The 19,508-nt window shown below is 55.7% G+C and overlaps 3 protein-coding genes across 6 annotated transcripts; all 3 read left to right on the top strand.

The window, feature by feature from the left end:
* The first annotated feature begins 1,073 nt into the window (after positions 1-1,073).
* Positions 1,074-4,051, top strand: TUSC2 (tumor suppressor 2, mitochondrial calcium regulator). The gene is made up of 3 exons (XM_012771377.2): positions 1,074-1,359; positions 2,509-2,629; positions 2,800-4,051. Exons 1-3 carry the CDS (start codon positions 1,214-1,216, stop codon positions 2,863-2,865), a joined length of 333 nt encoding a protein of 110 aa, XP_012626831.1. The 5' UTR covers positions 1,074-1,213; the 3' UTR covers positions 2,866-4,051.
* Positions 4,052-6,177: 2,126 nt separating this feature from the next.
* On the top strand, positions 6,178-11,473 carry HYAL2 (hyaluronidase 2). 2 transcript variants are annotated; one of them, XM_012771374.3, is made up of 4 exons: positions 6,178-6,325; positions 8,431-9,397; positions 10,234-10,323; positions 10,743-11,473. In XM_012771374.3, the coding sequence occupies exons 2-4, from the start codon at positions 8,477-8,479 to the stop codon at positions 11,151-11,153; spliced, it is 1,422 nt and encodes a 473-aa protein (XP_012626828.1). In that variant the 5' UTR covers positions 6,178-6,325; positions 8,431-8,476; the 3' UTR covers positions 11,154-11,473. The 2 variants fall into 2 exon arrangements, with proteins under 2 accessions (XP_012626828.1, XP_012626829.1); XM_012771375.2 differs by lacking the exon at positions 6,178-6,325 and adding an exon at positions 7,471-7,606.
* Positions 11,474-15,950: 4,477 nt separating this feature from the next.
* On the top strand, positions 15,951-19,494 carry HYAL1 (hyaluronidase 1). 3 transcript variants are annotated; one of them, XR_012921659.1, is made up of 5 exons: positions 15,954-16,120; positions 16,570-17,490; positions 17,977-18,066; positions 18,241-18,938; positions 19,391-19,494. XR_012921659.1 is itself a non-coding variant. In XM_012771371.3 (4 exons), exons 1-4 carry the CDS (start codon positions 16,100-16,102, stop codon positions 18,556-18,558), a joined length of 1,350 nt encoding a protein of 449 aa, XP_012626825.2. In that variant the 5' UTR covers positions 15,954-16,099; the 3' UTR covers positions 18,559-19,494. The 3 variants fall into 3 exon arrangements, 2 of the variants coding, with proteins under 2 accessions (XP_075864025.1, XP_012626825.2); XM_012771371.3 differs by having other exon boundaries at positions 18,241-19,494; XM_076007910.1 differs by lacking the exon at positions 17,977-18,066 and having other exon boundaries at positions 15,951-16,120; positions 18,241-19,494.
* Positions 19,495-19,508: the final 14 nt, after the last annotated feature.

Here is a 19,508-nt window from a genome sequence, read left to right as displayed (position 1 = left end):
CATGGGACCAATTTGTGAAGAAGATGTAATATGTGTTATGTACTCTGTCATCATTCAGGTTGTGGTGGGGGCAAGCAGAGCCTGCAGCTAGAGCTTAGGGAAACCATTCCCTCAACACACACACCAAGCTTTGGGAGAAGCTGTGGCAAGACCCCTTCGCCAAATACTTAATGAGCTGCTACTGTGGATCAGACACTGCTCATGGCACTGAGGGCATAGCTGTTAACAAGTCTTGCTTTCATGAAACATGCATTCTGGTGGGTTTGGAAAGAGCACTGAATATGAAATTCATAAGTTCTGAGTGTCGCTGTATGACATTTGGCCAGTTCCTTAATTTTCCTTAAGCTTGGTTTTTTTTTTTTTTTGAGACAGGGTCTCACTTTGTTGCCTAGGCTAGAGTGAGTGCCGTGGTGTCAGCCTAACTCACAGCAACCTCAAACTCCTGGGCTCAAGCAATCCTACTGCCTCAGCCTCCCAAGTAGCTGGGACTACAGGCATGCGCCACCATGCCCGGCTAATTTTTTCTATATATATTAGTTGGCCAATTAATTTCTCTCTATTTTACAGTAGAGACAGGGTCTCGCTCTTGCTCAGGCTGGTTTTGAACTCCTGACCTCGAGCAATCTGCCCGCCTCGGCCTCCCAGAGTGCTAGGATTACAGGTGTGAGCCACCGCGCCCGGCCTAGGCTTGGTTTCATAACACGAGACAGTGGCAATCGCGAAAACATGGTTGTGAAAAGAGAAGGCAGATGGGTACACCTGTGGCCTGGCCTGTATCAGCTCTTGAAATGCTGGTTTGGGCACTGATAATTGAGTAGGCCCGCTAGGCCTGAACTCTGGGGGTTGAGAACGTCGGAGCCGCAATATACACGGAAGAGATCAGGAGGACACAAGGCCACCACTTTCCAGTGTGGGAGTTGTTCCAGTAGGAGAGAGCGTGGCCTCCTGGTACCTAAGGGTCTCGCAATGCATGCTGGGATACCCAGCGACGGGTGGCCATTGGCCCCGACCCAAGGACTGACGAGGGCATCAGCCAATCACAGGGGGCAGCGTGCGGAAGCGGAAGTGAGGTTTCCGTGGAGACAGCTGAGCCTGCGGAAGGCGGCGGCGGAGGCTGCACCTGTGAGCGGAGGCTGGGGTAGGGGATGGTGGCACCGACTGAGCTGTGAGAGCCGAGCGGCAGCGGAGCCAGCCATGTGCCCGCGGCCGTGACATGGGCGCCAGCGGCTCCAAAGCTCGGGGCCTGTGGCCCTTCGCTTCTGCGGCGGGGGGCGGCAGCCCAGAGGCGGCGGGCGCTGAGCAAGCTTTGGTGCGGCCTCGAGGCCGAGCCGTGCCCCCCTTCGTATTCACGCGCCGCGGGTAAGGGCGTGGGTTCCGCCCCGGGGAAGGCAAGCGGGTGGTCAGGCGCCCCGCGCCACGGGGAGCTTCTACCGCTGCACCCCCTTACTCCCGAGCCAGTACAACTCCCATATTTCGGGTCCCCATTGGAGCAAGGGGTAGGGAAAGCCAGGCAGTCGACTTCTGGCTTTCTGGCCACTCTGAATGTCTCCCTAGGGAACAGTGAGCCTGAGGCTTGTCCCTGAGCAAGGCTTCCGCACGGTAAAGCTGAGATAGGGCCTCCATGACACCTTAGGATCTCTCCCTTTCATCCCTTCTGGCTCAGCCTGCAAATTGAAGGCTCCTAGCCTCCCCTTCCCTCAGTTCTTCCAAGGGGTTAATAACTCTATGTTTAGGCTGCTTCCCTTCCCGACAGTGGTAGAGTTGGACCTCTGAGAGTAGTTAGTGGCTGGGAAAGCAGGGCTGAGTCCCAGTGTTGGTGGTGAGGGTGAGAAAAAGACCCTCATCTAGTTCTATTCTCCAGATCTGGAACGCTGACCTACACCCCTTCTTCTCCCAGGGTTCAAGACAAGAGCACCAGATTAACCTGGGCTTAGTGGGCTTCTGGGGATGGCATTCTCCATGCTAGAGATTTGGCTGTAGATACCAGGGAGACCCAACAGTGGCAATTTGTCTGCACCAGCCACTTGGAGGGAATACAGCCTGCCTCCCTTTAGGCTCTTTCCCAGCAGAGGCATTTACTATTTCAGTCTTTGGAAGTGGGGCCAGCAGTGTCTTCTGGAGTAAGACCAACATACAGCATACCCAGGCCACCACCCTGTCTACTCTAGAAGTCCTGGGTGAAGGCAAGGGCCTGATACTGAAATGGCTGCTCATGCTGAACAAACCAGTGATGAGAACTGGCCTTGGTTGCCTGGGTTGTATGCTCTGGTGTGGCCTCTCTCCTTAGGCATCTGACATAGTAGCATTTGTCATTACCCCATTACCCAATCTCTTTTAGTAGACCTCAAACCCCAGACAAAGGATTCTCCACATATATTGTCCTTTCTTCTTCCAACCAAGATTGTTTCTTCCCACTTGGGGTTGGGCACACTTCCCTATGGTCTGTGGCATTTGCCATGACCAGGTATGGGGCTCCAGCCCAGCCTGTTCCCCTCTCCCTCTACACAGCTCCATGTTCTATGACGAGGATGGGGATCTGGCTCACGAATTCTATGAGGAGACAATCGTCACCAAGAACGGGCAGAAGCGGGCCAAGCTGAGGCGGGTGCATAAGAATCTGATTCCTCAGGTGAGGGGCTGGGCAGTGGTCACAGAGCCTATATCAAGTGTGTGGAGGTAGACCCAGATGGGATCTGTTGTCATGGTGGGGGATCTTGCGGGAGGAGCTGGGAGGAACAGGAAGGCTTCCTGGAGTAGAGGCCCTGAACTGACCTTCACTAGCCTCTGTTTCCATGGCAGGGCATCGTGAAGCTGGATCCCCCCCGCATCCACGTGGATTTCCCTGTGATCCTCTATGAGGTGTGAGCCTGGGAGGTGGCAGACACAAGCACCCCCTGCCCCAGCAAGAAACCCCCAGGCTCAAGGTGTGGCTTCCATTGAGGAGCCCAGGCTGGGGCCACAACCCAGAATAAACTCCGTTGGCCCAGAACCTTCAGCTGTGAGCGGGGTCAGTCCCGTAATACTGGTTGGATGTTGGTTTCTGTGTGGACAAAAGGTGGTTAGTGGCTGGCAAAGGCTAATGGCAGACTTAGCAGCCCATTCTCCCCAGCCACCCCTGCAAGAAGCATGGCAGGGCATATACCCATCAGGAATGCCTGGTTCCTGGTTCTTTGCCTGGCCTGCTTTCTTCCAAGTTTGCCTGGGGCCCAGTCCTGCTAGAGGCTACAGCACTTTATAAGCAAGGTCTGCCTTCTTCCAGCCCCTGGGCTGTGGGGGCTGTACATAAATGGAAACTTCCTTTCTTTCACTTCCCTTTTATCCCCTAGTCAGAGCATTTCAGCCGTTTGCTACCTCGATTCCTTCTGTATTGGACAGAGGCTGAGAGCAGTGCCAGCCTGATTCTTCCCACTTACTTGCCATTTGTTCCCACTCTCAGATGGATAGACAGACAGTTGGCTGGCTGTTGATAGAAGTGGAGACTGGTGTCGGAGGCTTCTCCCTCCACCCAGGGCTAGTAGGCTGATCCCCACTACAACTAGTTGATGACCTCTCTGCCCAGTTGAGAGGGTACAAGCTGGGGTCAGATGGGCTGTGGATGCTTGCGCCTATGGGGAGTTACTCCAACCCACCTATTCTGTCTAATCCCCCATGCCTTGCACCAACAACCCCCCCCCCAGTTGGGAAGGGACTGTCCACCACTTTGGGGTAAGGGACTATACCCTAAGGCTGGTGCCAATAGCTATGAGTAGCCCACCACCCCTTCAGGATCAGTCAGGGGAAGTGCTGGAGCTCATGGGTAGGGACAGAAAGGAGGGCAAAAACCATAAAAGGAATACTTAAAATGTGAAGGTTTGTAAATAGTCTAGTCAATGATAATGTTTGGTCAGAGCCTGATTACTATATAGAGACGACTTTTTTTTTTTTTAATTTCTTACTGTGCAAGCTCTGTGCTTCTAGAGTGTGGGAAATGGCTTGGGGAAGGTGGTCCCCAGCCTAGGAAGACTGTTGTGTTATTTGTTCAATTTCAATAAAATTATTTGTAGATCCTGTACCTGAGAGTGGCATCTTCTAGGGCTGTGACACCCATTGTCTAGGCTATCACCTGGGCTCAATAAGTAGGCCTGGGCCCAAGACTTTGATGGGTCTTCCATGGCCAGCAAGAACAAGGTAAGCCTGAGCCCAGCTTGTAGCCATCCCAGCTGTGGCCAGCAGGTGGCTGTGTGTGTTCACACAGAGGTCACTGCAAGCCCCCTCAGAATGGGAGAGACACTCACTTGTCTATTATGTTCAGTGTGGTGGGGAGCCCTGGAATCAGAAGGTCTTGGGATGCTTCACTAGGGACTGGCCCCACCTACTTTACCTAAGGTGAGAGTGTGACCCCAGATGGTTCTGTAATATCTGTCTAAGCCCCTGCATTGCCAATGGACCCCTAGTAAGGTCACAGTCTAAGGCCCATAGACCTCAAAGGCCCAGCCTTAATGGATAGCAGCCAGATAGGTGTCACCAGGTCCTTGGCCTACTGCCAGGCTCTGCAGCCCAACTTACCTGCCGCCTCTGAGTCTTGCCTGTGGACACCACAAGAGAGTGAGCTCAGAGCTTCTGTTCCAGCAAACAAGGCTCAGTGTCCCCTGGCCCCAAATACTCCGTCTGCTCTCTGCTGTCCCTGGCTTCTCACCTGCACGGTGCCCCCTGTGGACATTCTGCCTGCACTTCTTGGGAGGTGCTGTGAGGCAGATTCTCTGCCTTTGGCCATCAGCCCAATTCCTAGTTAGGGAGTAGGGAGTTCAGGGACAGGCTTGTGGGTCTATGAAGTTGGCTTGCCAGTGTTTTCGAGGTTTGAACTTGTTAAGTCCAGAGCAGGATCGCTCTGTTCAGCCTGGACTTGAAGTTCTGTGGGATACCTCCCCATCCCCCCAATGAGATGCCAGGAATAAGGTCCCATCATCTTCCACTGTTCCCCCTGCTGGTTGTTCAAGACCCAGGACTCTCCCATAACAGATGACATCCTATCACACCACCACAGTCCCAGCCTAGGGAAACTCCCTGTTGAGCCTGCCCAGCTGACCCCAAAGCTGGAAACAATGGAGGTCAGGGCAGTACTTCCTCACTCCCTCCCGCTGGGCTGTGCTCACTTCCTTCCTGCTGGCTGCCGGAGGAAGTGTCCCTGCCCTGGGACAGTCTGGCCTGGCCTTTGTTTCCCCAGGAGTCCCCACCCTTGGAGCTTCTAAAGCCTCTGGCCCTTGTGAAGCAAGCATAGTGGTATAGGGAGGGACACTGCACTTCCCCTGCCATGTCCTAGACTCCTTGGTCCTCAGGGCCAGACTCCAGGGTATGCACCCATCTTCCCCAGCCCACCACCCAGCCTTCTGTTAGGAGAGAGGCCCCTAGGCACTGGGGAGGTGAGTGGGGTTTTCAGGGTGGGCAGGTTGTCCACACCTCTAGAGAGGTCTACTGGAATGCTACTACAATATTCCCCAGGGCCAGTCAAGTTATTAGCACTTCCTCCCACAGGAACACACCACTTTCCCCACCCATGTTGTAAGGAGCCCCCTACTCTGTACAGTGGACTCTGAAATCCACCTAGGAATGTCCTCCAGCAGGAAAGCATTCTGCAGAACTCTCTCAGCCCCTGTCTCACCTCCCCCCATCCTACAGTTACACTTAAATCAACATATTGTCCTCTCTGTCACATGGGATGCTTCTCTCAGTGGAAAAAAATTGATTCAGTTCCTGGAAGTCCCCCTAACCCTCCTCTCCCTGGGCTGGTTCCCTTCTTTGGCACCTGCTGTGGGGGACCATCAGCTGAACCCCCCCAAGTAGTTTGACTCCCCAAAGCACTGCCACCTGGGCCCCTCTCAGACCCTACAGTTATCCAGGATGGGCCCCAACCCCAAGGGAAGGTTGGGACAAAGACGTTCCCCAGTGTTATGGAAGCTGTAGGCGTGGGGGACACTGGCATCTGAGCCTAGGCCAGTAGCCTTCCTGTCACCTGGCGCAGCTGGTGGGACCAGATCTTACTGGGAGGTGGGGGGGAGAGAGGGTAAAGAGGGCAGCCAGCCAGCAGGGCATACCGGAGGGAAACAGGGTCAAGGCCATCTCCTCCCCCCCCCCCCCCCTTCCTAGCCCTTTCCTCTCAGGGGCAGCAGGAAGTGAGGAGAAAGGGCTGGATGGGAGGCGGGAGCGGGTGGGAGGGAATGGGGTTTATCAAATCCTCGGCGGGCTGCCCGATGGGCAGCAGCTGGCGCAAGTAGCCCGGCTGAAGAGGCTAACCCCAGGAAGGAGGGAGGCCGCCGATCTACAACTAGGCGGACGGACTCCCACACAGGTGAGCCCAGCGCAGACGGCTGGTCTGCACCCCCATAGCAGAGCTTGCATCAGCGCACCCTCTCTCTCCTTCCAGGCGCCCAAGTGGGGAAGGGGCTGGCGGTGCAGACGCGGGCCCTTTGGGGAGCTGAGTCCCGCACCGGAGGGAGTGGATCTAGGAAGAGTGAGGAGGTCTTGCACAGGGCTAGCCAGGGTCCAGCTCCAACCATGCTCCCCACCAGGAGGGGCTTGCGGGACGAAAGAGCTCAAGATATGGGATGGAGGCGGGGGAGCTCCTCCTTCTGACTTTCTCCTAGGTTCTGCCAGAAACTTCTGCAAGGGTGGTGGCCTCCTTGCAGCTGAGAGGGATCCCTGGGGGCTCCCAAAGGCCCCTCAGAGGGTGGGCAGAAGACAGGATCCCAGGGATTGGCCCGCCCCTGATGCAGGTCGGGGAAAGGGGGACGCCCAACCCCCCAGGCTACGCTGAGCTTCCCAGCCTTCAGCCCCACGGGCCAAGCCGCGACCCACAGCCTGAGTTGCCAGGCCAACCACTGCCCAGGCCGGGCCCCGGGAGGGCTGTGAGGCGGTGCTTGGCCCCTTCCCACTAGACGGGCAGGGGGCGGGGCTTCCCTTCAGACGGCGGACCCGAGGAGGGGAACCCAGATTCGTAGGCGGCGAGGGATTACTGTCTGGGGAGGCCTGGGATCGGCTCAGGTCAAAGTCTCTTTTTCCACACAAAGGGGCCCCAAGACTAGAGTGTGCATTCGGGGGTGCCAAGCCAGATCCAAGGCCTCGCAGTCCCACAGCACCTCCTTATGGCCAAGCAGAGGAACGCCCACCTCCTTTAGTCCCTCCCCGCCCCCACTGCCCGGTAGCTCAAGCTGTCCCTTTAAGAGGCTAGCGACGCCGCGGAGCGAGGCGGACTGTACCACCGGCCTCGGGCCGTGGGGGGAAGATCTCCGGCTGATTGGCGCTAGCCGCTGAGACTCCAGCAGGAAGCCCTGTTCGGGGGGGGCTCAGGGCTCCAGATGGGTGGCCACGTTCCTCCGCAGAGGACCTGGGGATCCTCGAGCTCGAAACGCGGCACTAGCGGCGAGAAAGGCAGGCACACCTTCCCGCCCCGGCCGCAAGTCCTGCCCCGGGTCCACCTCCACTCAGGATTCTTAAAGGGCCCGCGGGCCTGGGGGCGGAGCCAGCAGAGGCGCCGAGCCGGGGCAGTGCCTGAGTGAACGGCCGGAGCGGGCTGGGCTGGGTCCGGGATGGCGGTGGCCCTGGTGCGGGTCCGGGTGGCGCCCCGCGCGAGGTGAGGGCGGGCGGTGCAGCCTGGCGGCTCTCTCCCCTGGGGCTGGGCTCTGAATCCCCAGGGGTGCTCCAAAGAGGTGGCCAGGAACCCCACCCCCACCCGGCTCGGGCCCCACGTGCGGGCGGGGGCGGGGACCCGCACAAAGGCCAGGAGCAGTGCTTTCTATCCCGGACCAGCCGGCTGGCGGGGGCGGGCGCGCGCATTCCCGATGGCGGTGGAGGGAAGGGCAGGTCTGCTGGCGCCGCTGTGGGAGGTCCGCTGCCTCTTTGTCCTCTCTGGGGACACCAAACCTGGGAGAGTGTCAGCGCTCAAGACAAAGTCCTGACAGCCTCCCTCTTCTGCCGAGCGAGTGTTATACAGATACTAGCCCCATGGCTGTGTTCCTTCTAGCTTCTTGGCCTCTTCATGAGCTGTGTCCTGCCTTACCCAAATGCTTTATAGTTTCTCTGGATCAAGGGTTCTTCAAGGGGTACAGGGTGGGCCTCAGGGATTCAAGGCTGTCTGAAACCATGTACTGGATGGTAGACAGGCATGTGTGTGGCTCTGGCAGTAGGTACATAGCCCAATTTATCCAATTCTCAGAGTGTCACAGAAGTCAGATTAACTGCTTCAGGGAGGAGCCCTATGCTCCAGGCAGTACTTCCCCAGTGTGTCTTGCCTGCCCTTCAGTGGCCTGTGGACTTGCAAACCTATTACAGCCATATGTGTTCTGAATAGCCATGGGTACCATGCCCCACACGGCATGGGCTCTGGGAGCATAGATGGGCTTGAGGTGGGCAACTCCAGGATTCTGTAGATTGACTTGTTCTTTCCCACCCTTCTAGTTCCTGAGCTGGTGCCAGGCAGGTGACACTTCCTGCAATCCCCAGCATGTGGGCAGGCCCAGGCCCCACTGCTATACTGGCCCTGGTGCTGGCGGTGGCATGGGCCATGGAGCTCAAGCCCACAGCGCCACCCATCTTCACAGGCCGGCCCTTTGTGGTAGCGTGGGATGTGCCCACACAGGACTGTGGCCCACGCCTCAAGGTGCCACTGGACCTAACTGCCTTTGATGTGCAGGCCTCACCTAATGAGGGTTTTGTGAACCAGAATATCACCATCTTCTACCGTGACCGTCTAGGCCTGTATCCACGCTTCGATTCAGCTGGGAGGTCTGTGCATGGTGGTGTGCCACAGAATGGCAGTCTTTGGGCGCACCTGAAGATGCTGAAGAGACGTGTAGAACACTATATTCGGACACAGGAGCCTGCAGGGCTGGCGGTCATTGACTGGGAGGACTGGCGGCCTGTGTGGGTGCGTAACTGGCAAGACAAGGATGTGTACCGCCGGTCATCACGCCAGCTGGTAGCCAGTCGCCACCCTGACTGGCCTTCAGACCGAGTAGTCAAGCAGGCACAATACGAGTTTGAATTCGCTGCACGGCAGTTCATGCTGGAGACACTACGCTATGTCAAAGCAGTTCGCCCCCAGCACCTCTGGGGCTTCTACCTCTTTCCCGACTGCTACAATCATGATTATGTGCAGAACTGGGAGAGCTACACAGGCCGCTGCCCTGATGTTGAGGTGGCCCGCAATGACCAGCTGGCCTGGCTATGGGCGGAGAGCACGGCCCTCTTCCCCTCTGTCTACCTGGACGAGACGCTCGCTTCCTCTGCCCATGGCCGCAACTTTGTCAGCTTCCGTGTTCAGGAGGCCCTTCGCGTGGCTCACACCCACCATGCCAATCATGCACTCCCAGTCTATGTCTTCACGCGGCCCACCTATAGCCGGAGGCTCACTGGGCTTAGTGAGGTATGTGCCTTACAGGGCCCTGTCTTTGTCCTCATTCTTTGGGGAACCACTGCATGTTCACGTAACCAGGAACCTACAGCCTCATAGTTTATTGAGTATTCCACATCCCCTCAAATCATTCTTTCTATAACCTTGTGAAAGGGTGACATGATTACCCCCATTTTGCAGATAAGAAAATCGAGGCACAGAGATGCTAAAATAGTTTGCTCAAGGCCAGGCGTGGTGGCTCACACCTGTAATCCTAGCACTCTGGGAGGCTGAGGCGGGCGGATCACTCAAGGTCAGGAGTTTGAAACCAGCCTGAGCAAAAGCAAGACCCTGTCTCTACTAAAAATAGAAAGAAATTAATTGGTCAACTAAAAAAATATATATAGAAAAAATTAGCTGGGCATGGTGGCATATGCCTGTAATCCCAGCTACTCGGGAGGCTGAGACAGAAGGATTGCTTGACCCCAGGAGTTTGAGGTTGCTGTGAGCTAGGCTGACACCACGACACTCTAGCCAGGGCAACAGAGTGAGAGTCTGTCTCAAAAAAAAGTTTGCTCAAAGCTTCCCAGCAAATCCAGGCAGAGCAGAGATTTGGTCCCTGCATTCTGACTTGAGTCTATCCTGACAGATACATGCCCTAGGCTCAAGTGTGCCCTTGGCTTGGAAAACTGAGGCCCAAAGTGACAGTGGAAATGGTCTTAAACATTGAAGGAGAAGGTGAAACAGACAGATCCTCTATCTGGAGATGAAAAGCAGAGGGGATCGGGCTGGGGTGTCAGGTGCCGGCCCTGTCTGTTCTTCTCACCTTGAGGTCTCAGTCTTCCCTTTGACCATCCTGTCCCACACAGATGGACCTCATCTCTACCATTGGTGAGAGCGCAGCCCTGGGAGCAGCTGGTGTCATCCTTTGGGGCGACGCAGGATATACCACAAGCACGGTAAGTAAGACCCACCCAACCTGGTGGAACTGAGTCTACAGGGACAGGGAGAGAATTTGGGCCTTTGACTACCAGTGTCTGGTGTGCAAGCCTAGTCTGGCCCCTTTGTCTGTCTCACACCCGGGGCATCACTGGTTCCAAGAGAGAAGGAGGGCACCCCCACCCTGCTCCCAGGAAAGAGGAAATGCTGTGCTGAACAGCTGTTGAGTTCCACCCTTCCCCATCTGCCCAGCTGGGCTCTGGTCTCTGCCGCCACCCCCTTCTCAGCAGGAGCAGAGACTGTGAGGGTTCACTTGACTGTACAAATGTGTGCCCTGTTAGAAAGGTATAGCCACCACAGTGGGGACACAGAATTTCCAGATGGGCCTATGGGCTGAAGCAGCTGACCCTGACCTGTGATTCCTGCCTTCTGTCCCCAGGAGACCTGCCAGTACCTCAAGGACTACCTGACACGGCTGCTGGTCCCCTACATGGTCAATGTATCCTGGGCCACCCAGTATTGCAGCTGGGCCCAGTGCCATGGCCATGGGCGCTGTGTGCGCCGCAACCCCAACACTAATACCTTCCTGCACCTCAGCGCCAACAGCTTCCGCCTAGTGCCTGGACACACACCTGGTGAGCCCCAGCTGCGACCTGTAGGGGAGCTCAGCTGGGCCGACCTTGATCACCTGCAGACACACTTTCGCTGCCAGTGCTACGTGGGCTGGGGTGGCGAGCAATGCCAGTGGGACCGTAGGCGGGCAGCTGGAGGTGCCAGCGGGGCCTGGGCTGAATCCCACCTCGCCAGCCTGCTGGCTTTGGCAGCCCTGGCCTTCACCTGGACCCTGTAGGGGTCTCTTGCCTGACTGCCTAGCAAGCTGGCCTCTGTCACAAGGGCTTTCCTGGGCATGTAGGAGCCTGTAAGGGGTGGACAAACTCTAGTCCACTTGGGGCAGAGCCCCTGGGATGCCTAGCATGACATCTATATCAGCTCTCAGCCCCCTGTTCTAAGGGGGAGGGGAAGTCCCCTGGGAGGTCCCTTCTCTCCTTGCCAGAGGGGAAGGAGGATACAGCTGGGCTGGGGAGGGCCTGGCCCTACTCCCCTGCCCCTGGATAGTTTATTATTATTATTTTGGGGTCTCTTTTGTAAATTAAATATAAAACAACTGCTGCTGTGCTTGGACTTTCTGCATCTTGGCCAGGGCATGTGATTCTAGGATCTTCCATGAGGTTTGAGTGCAGCTCTGTCTCTGTGAAACCCTCTGCTAGGGACTTCCATCTGTATGATGTGTTCACAGGGCCCTGCCACTGGGAGTGGAGGGATCCACATGCCATCCTAACACCAAGGACCTTGCTTTCTCCATATCGATTAGAAGGGAGTTGGGCCCAACCTGGCGTGAGGGACGGTGCTCATGTGCTTCTACCACTTGCCTCTGTACCTCCACTGGGCCAGTACCAGCCTCCTTGCCTCACCAACCCAGGGAGCAAGGAGAAAGTGGATGTTTGACCTTCTCCTCTGCTCCCTGCTCCAAAGGGCAGTAGACTCCACGCATAATCCCCCTGATCAGGGTCACAGCCCTCCCTTCAGTCTGGTGGTGGGGAGGTAGGCAGGGGATTGGGATCTGAATCCTGAGGTTCAATCCCTGTCACTCTATAGTGATCCATGATGAGGCTGGGGGAGGCATTCTGGGAGCAGGGGCATCCTCAAAGGTCAGCTTTGTCCTGGCCATGGGGAGAACACAGCTAGTCCCTGGCTAACCCAGAGGAGAGAAGGGAGTTAACTGATAGGAGTTAACTCAGCCCCTTCCTGCGGCCACCAGACCCACACCCTGGGTGTCCCTGACAGTGATGACTCACCCACACAGCCCTGCCTTCAGGAAACTCTGGCTATGGGGAGACAGACTCAAGAAACAATTGAGGAGATAGCTCAAGGTCAGGAGTTCGAAACCAGCCTGAGCAAGAGCGAGACCCTGTCTCTACTATAAGTAGAAAGAAATTAAATTAGGCCGGGCACGGTGGCTCATGCCTAGTAATCTTAGCACTCTGGGAGGCAGAGGCGGGCGGATTGCTTGAGGTCAGGAGTTCGAAACCAGCCTGAGCAAGAGTGAGACCCTGTCTCTACTATAAATAGAAAGAAATAAATTGGCCAACTGATATCTATAGAAAAAATTAGCCGGGCATGGTGGCGCATGCCTGTAGTCCCAGCTACTCGGGAGGCTGAGGCAGAAGACTGCTAGAGACCAGGAGTTTGAGGTTGCTGTGAGCTAGGCTGACGCCAAGGCACTCTAGCCTGGCAACAGAGTGAGACTCTGTCTCCAAAAAAAAAAAAAAGAAACAATTGTGGCCGGGCGCGGCTGTAATCCTAGCTCTCTGGGAGGCCGAGGTGGGCGGATTGCTCAAGGTCAGGAGTTCAAAACCAGCCTGAGCAAGAGCGAGACCCCATCTCTACTATACATAGAAATAAATTAATTGGCCAACTGATATGTATATAAAAAAAAATTAGCCGGGCATGGTGGCGCATGCCTGTAGTCCCAGCTACTCGGGAGGCTGAGGCAGAAGGATCGCTGGAGCCCAGGAGTGTGAGGTTGCTGTGAGCTAGGCTGACGCCACGGCACTCACTCTAGCCTGGGCAACAAAGTGAGACTCTGTCTCAAAAAAAAAAAAAAAAAAAAAGAAACAATTGAATGAGGGGAGATGTCCTGGAGGAGGTGCTTTCTCCATTGAGTTTTGAAAGGTGAGGGGGCAGCTTGATGCTCAGGAACAAAGCCTGGGCAAAGGCTGGAGGAAGCTGGTACGTCGAGTTTGGGGCTAGGGTGTGATTATTTGGGGGCTGCTACAGGCAGAGGCAGGAGGGGCAGCACCAGGCCTGCCTTTGCCTGATGGTGTTGATTTTCATCCTTTCAGTAAACACACTGAGCCACACGTGCCAGTGCAGGGGTGGGTGCTGGGGAGCCACATCAACAAACACCCCTGCCCTTCTGGGGATGACGAAGTTGAGGGAGATGTACACTAGATGCACAGACCAAGTCAGATGCCAGGCGGAGGTGAGGGGTGTTGTGTTTAGGGAAGCAGAGCCTGGATAAACAAGCTCGGCCAAAGTGATGTCAACTCAGGTTGCAGAGAGATTCCTCCTCCGTCCCTATGCTGGTGACAGCAAAGAATGGAGAAGAGGGTGAAGTGGCAGCACCTGGAAGGTGATGTGGTCAATTCACACAGTGGAGGAGGAGATGGACTGGGAAGTGAGGGGCCGTAGTTGCTCATGGCCATGGTGGGGAGAGGCCAGGCTGGAGAGAAGATTCAGTGCTGGCCAACAAGGCCACGAGGTGGTGGATCTCAGCAGAGGGGGAGCAAGGAAGGAGTTGTGACCTGTCTTCCCCACACCTGTGACCTCCCCCACCTGTGACTTCCCCACACAGATGTGGCTCATGCACACCTGTGAGCTACCCCACCCACATCTGTAACCTCCCAACACACAGGTGATCCAGACCCACACAGCTGTGACCTTTCCCTCCTAGCTGTGACCCCTACACACCTAAATCCCACTATGTGCAAAGCTGTGCTCTCCCCATGTGTGACCTCACACAGATGTTACTTTCTCCAAACATCTGTGATCCATAACTGTGACCCTTCCTGCACAGCTGTGACCCCTCCATACAAACCTATGTCCACCTCACACTACTTTCCCCAGGACCCTAGGGAATGTACCAGAACTATCTGTGGGTTCTGAAGGTGGGTAGGGAGTAGGGGTGAGGTTATGGGGAGTGAGGTGGCTGAGATGCCTGAGGCATGCACAGCCAGAGAGCAGGCAGGGCTGGGCCATCAAGCCGGACAGACCCCCAGGCATACACACACACTACTCCTACCGATCCAGCAGACCGGCCCTGCAGGAGCAGGCCTGTGGGCAAGGCCCCGGAGTAGGGGGGTGGCCTGCAGACACCCTCAGCTTCCTGCTGTCCACCAGTAGTGCTTCTCCCTTGGACCAACGCCAGCTGGAGAAGAGGTTTCTCAGGGCACCAAGAGGTAGCATGGATCCTCAGTGTCCTCCTTTTGCCTCAGCCCTTGAGAGTTGTGCCAGGTTGTCTGGGCCTACGTGGGCATTACTCTGGGACCCTGCCTCCTGAACAGGATCAGCAGCCACCGCCTCTGTGGCTCAATCCTCTGCAAGGGTCTCATGCTGATGTGCTGACAGTCCCCAGCACCCTGGGCCCTCATTTCCCTCAGCCTTGCCAGCTTCATCCCAGCCAGCCTGGAGGACCAAACCCAGATGGTAGTGAACTGAGTGCTGTTGCTCCGGTGGCTACTGTGCTGGGGATTCAGTAGCTCAGGCTCAGACTTGGCTGCAGACCCGGGAAGCACTTCACCATGGGCAGGGACATGTGCTTCCTTCACCCCACCCTTGCAGGCAAGCCTGGGCCTGAGCACCACGCAGGTCTCAATAACCAGCTTCTCGAGAGAAAAGGTCTGGGTACTAAAATAGAAAAAGGAAAAAAAATAACCAGCTTCTGAATTAGTGAGCAAGTAAAGCCACAAATGAATGAACAAGCATATGCTCACTGATAGACCCGTGATCATACCGGTGGTCACTCAGTCATGGGGTCTCATGCTCACAAGACAGCAGGGGCTCACACACCCAGTCCCAGGCACTGTGTCCCACATTCGCACGTACTCACCACTAGAATTTGTGCGGAGGCCCAGATGGCCACTAACTGGGGCTTCACGAAGACACGATCGCTGACCCAGCACATACACGAAGGGTAATGACACAGTCCCGACTTCCTGAATACAGAGCCTTTCAGAAGCAGGTCTCTAAAGCAGGGATCACTTATCCACTAGCATGGGGCCGAGGACCACAATACTTCTAGGGACTCATAAAAATGTTTGAATTTTTTTAATCAGAAGAAAAAATATAAATATATTGATAATGAATATGTAATAGTGAACCCAGTCTGGATTATATTCATCTTTATATCAACATAATTGTAAAATATATTTCAAGATTTCTTGGCTGGGCGCGTGGCTCGTGCCTGTAATCCTAGTAGGAGGCTGAGGCGTGAGAATCACTTGAGGCCAGGAGTCCAAGACCAGCCTGAGCTGGTCCCCATCCCTACAAAAAATAGACCCCCATCCCTACAAAAAATAGAAAAATTAGCTGGGCGTGGTGGTGTGCCTCTGTAGTCCCAGCTACTCAGGAAGCTGAGCCAGGAGGATCGCTTGAGCCTAGAACTGGAGGTGACAGTGAGCTGTGGATGCCACTGCACTCTAGCTTGTGGGACAGAATGCGACTCTGTCTCCAAAAAAAAAGATTTCCTTTAAGAAGGAAGGGGTCCCCAAAGGCAAAAGTACCTAGGGCCCACCAATGTCATAATGCAGTCATGTGGGGGAAGGACACTCCCTGAGTACACAGTCCTGAGGCACCCCAGACTCCAGTACCACAAACAGGCCTGCCCAGCTGGATCTGCCACCCCCTCCAGCCCCAGTAAAGCCACAAAGCCCTGTCCTAGTGGCTGAGTGGGAGGGGCTGCTGCTGGCCCAGCCTTACCACCCACCACTGTCCTTTTGCTGGGGGGGCGGATTCCGAGGTAGCTTTGCTGCCTGTCCTGGCCTCCCAATCCAGGGCCCGCCCCTCGGCCCGCCCCTCGGCTGGGTGGGGTGACCTCTACAAAAGCTCAGGATTTCCAGCAGCAGCTTCTTCCTCCGACAGTCTCTGGCCTGGCTGGGGTCAGAGTTGAGGAACGGAATCCAGGAATCCAGCCGGGCCCTGCGTAGGCCTCCACCCTGGGGTCAGGAAGCCTGGAGGATGAGGCCCTTCAGCCCTGAGGTCAGCAGGGACACGTGGGTAGACTGGTGGGTGTACAGGAGGGCTGGACTGACCTGTTCTTAGTCACTGAACATCCTTCCTGGAATGGCTGGCCAGGATTTCTGGTGGAAGAGAGAGGAAAGGCTCCCTTGTCATTTAGGCCAGCCTGTGAGTTGAGGGCCCGGCTCTCAGCCACTCTTCCCAGAACAGCTGTCATGGCTTCAGTGGCCCTTGCGGAATAGGGGTGGGCAAATTTAGCCCTCAATGCAAGGTTTGTGGGAAACAGATGGCAGAGGCCAGACAGCTCAGATATACCCTCCAGTGGCCGTGCTCCCCTCCATGTGTCTCCTCTGCCCGTTGCATCCCTCACCCACTCCAGGTCAGTATTTAACTGAAACCAGAGCAGGGGTGATTAAAGAGCAAGGATCAGAGAGTTCATTGCCTGCTCTCAACTCTGCCTCCCTGGCCAGGTTTCCCTAGACCAGCTCCATACCATGACAGCCCAGCTGTTTTGCATCTGCGACCTCTTCCTGACATCACTCGTCATGGCCCAAGGCTCCAGGGGTCCTGTGGTACCTAACCAGCCCTTCGCCACCATCTGGAACGCAAACACCCAGTCGTGTCTGAAGCATGGCGTGGATGTGGATGTCAGTGTCTTTGATGTGCTAGTCAACCCAGGGCAGACCTCCCATGGCCCTGATGTGACACTTTTCTATAGTTCCCAGCTGGGTACCTACCCCTATTACACGCCTGCTGGAGAGCCTGTGTTTGGAGGCCTGCCCCAGAATGCCAGCCTGGATGCCCACCTGACCCGCACATTCCAGGACATCCAGGCTGCCATGCCTGCACCTGACTTCTCGGGGCTGGCAGTCATCGACTGGGAGGCATGGCGCCCACGCTGGGCCTTCAACTGGGACACCAAAGACATTTACAGGCAGCGCTCAGAGGCACTGGTACAGGCACAGCACCCTGATTGGCCAGCTTCTTGGGTGAAGAAGGCAGCCCGGGAGCAGTTCGAGAGGGCTGCGCAGGCCTGGATGGCAGGCACCCTCCAGTTGGGGTGGGCACTGCGTCCTCTTGGCCTCTGGGGCTTCTATGACTTCCCTGACTGCTACAACAATGACTTTTCAAGCTCCAACTACACCGGCCTATGCCCACCAGACATCAGTGAGGAGAACGACCAGCTAGGATGGCTGTGGCGCCACAGCTATGCCCTCTATCCCAGCATCTATGTGCCTCCAGCACTGGAGGGCACAGGGAAGACACAGATGTATGTGCGACACCGTGTTGGTGAGGCACTCCGTGTGGCTGTGGCTGCCAGGGACCCCAATCTGCCGGTGCTACCCTATGCTCAGATCTTCTATGACATGACGAACCGCTTTCTGCCCGTGGTGAGTCTTCTTTTGTGACCCTGCCCCCCTCGTCAGCATGCCTTGTCAGGCATTAGGTCCAGCAGCTGAGGCCACCACAGCCTTGGACACTTTAGACTTGGGACACTTTCATCCACTCATTCGCACATTGAGCATCTACTTTGTGCCAAGTTCTGTGCTAGGCACAGGGAATTCAGCATTTATCAGAAAAATGTAGGCTGGGTGCAGTGGCTCACACCTGTAGTCCCAGCACTTTGGGAGGCTAAGGCAGGAGGAGTGCTTGAGGCCAGAAGCTTGAGCCTGGGCAACAGAGGACTCTATCTCTAAAAAGAAAAGATGCTGGCCCCCATAGGCTAGAGGGAGGAAAGACAAGCTTGCCTTCTGGCCACCAGGGCCAGAGCAGCCCCAGGTGAAGGTTACAAATTATTTATCCCATTCAATGGTATAATAGCAATCTGCCGCAAGGGGGTGGGGGGAGGCCTCACAGAACTACTTCCTCCTTCCCAGGAGGAGCTGGAGCACAGCCTGGGGGAGAGTGCGGCCCAGGGGGCAGCAGGAGTGGTGCTCTGGGTGAGCTGGGAAAATACAAGAACCAAGGTAAGCTTAGGCCTGAGGAGAGGGTGGGGGTGGGGGGCCATCCAGCTGACTTGGGGGGACCCCAGCTCACTCTTTCTACCTGCAAAGTCCTGACTGGCCAGCAGGTGAGTGTCTCAATGTCCTAGGTGAGTCTATGCATGGCTGTGGTGTCCCTGACATTCCCCTCCCACCCAGGAATCGTGCCAGGCCATCAAGGAGTACGTGGACACCACACTGGGACCCTTCATCCTGAACGTGACCAGTGGGGCTCGTCTCTGCAGTCAAGCTCTGTGTTCCGGCCATGGCCGCTGTGCCCGCCGCCCCAGCCACCCTGAGGCCCTCCTCATGCTCAACCCTGCCAGTTTCTCCATCCAGCTCACTCCCAGTGGCAGATCCCTGACCCTGCAGGGTGCCCTCTCACTTGAGGATCGGGCACAGATGGCTACAGAGTTTAAATGTCACTGCTACAGTGGCTGGCGGGGACCACAGTGTGAGCAGCAGAGCATGGGGTGATTGGCCACACACTGGGTTGCACACATCAAGCACTAAATGCACTTTGGGCCTTGCCATAGCTTTCTTTCTTTCTTCTTTTTTTTTTTTTTTGAGACAGTCTCACTCTGTTGCCCAGGCTAGAGTGCTGTGGTGTCAGCCTCACTCACAGCAACCTCAAACTCCTGGGCTCAAGTGATCCTCCTGCCTCAGCCTCCCCAGTAGCTGGGACTACAGGCACGCCATGCCCAGCTAATTTTTTTTTACATATCTTTTTTAGTTGTCTAGCTAATTTCTTTCTATTTTTTTAGTAGAGACAGGGTCTGCTCTTGCTCAGGCTGGTCTCAAACTCCTGAGCTCAAAGGATCTGCCTGCCTCGGCCTCCCAGAGTGCTAGGATTACAGGTATGAGCCACCGTGCCCAGCCCACAGCTTTCTTAAATACAGGCACAGTCATACAAGTCCTGGTCACAGTCAAGAGTACACTCAGCCATCGCTGTGGCCATATGCCCTGCATACACATGCATGCTTATAGACCCAGATAGTTGCATAAGGAGTTAGGACCACCGGCAGACACCATCCACTCCATGTCCACATGCATCTACTTGATAGGGTCACAGACAATTCCTCCAGACTCACTGAACCAGGCTTTGACTACAACAATCACAAAAGCTGACATTTGAGCGCCTATTCTTTGCCCAGCCCCGTGCTAGGCATTTTAAGTGGACTAACTCACTCAATTCTCACGAGGCTATATGAGGAAACCGAGGCAATCACAAGGAGAGTAAGCACTTAACCCAAGGTTGCACAAGAAAAGGGAGAAGCTGAGATTCAAACCCAGGCTGCTGGCTCCAGAGGTAGAGCCCTTGTGCTCCTACTGGGTGTTAATAATAATCAGCCCTGCACGACCCCTGAATCCACTGGCAGGCACCCACCCAGCAAATAAAGCAGTCATGATTTACTTAGCTGTTTATT

The sequence above is a fragment of the Microcebus murinus genome, chromosome 1 (genome assembly GCF_040939455.1).
Source record: "Microcebus murinus isolate Inina chromosome 1, M.murinus_Inina_mat1.0, whole genome shotgun sequence".
Taxonomy (NCBI): domain Eukaryota; kingdom Metazoa; phylum Chordata; class Mammalia; order Primates; family Cheirogaleidae; genus Microcebus; species Microcebus murinus.
Note: the sequence above shows the minus strand (reverse complement) of the source record. Positions and strands in the feature narration are given on the sequence as shown.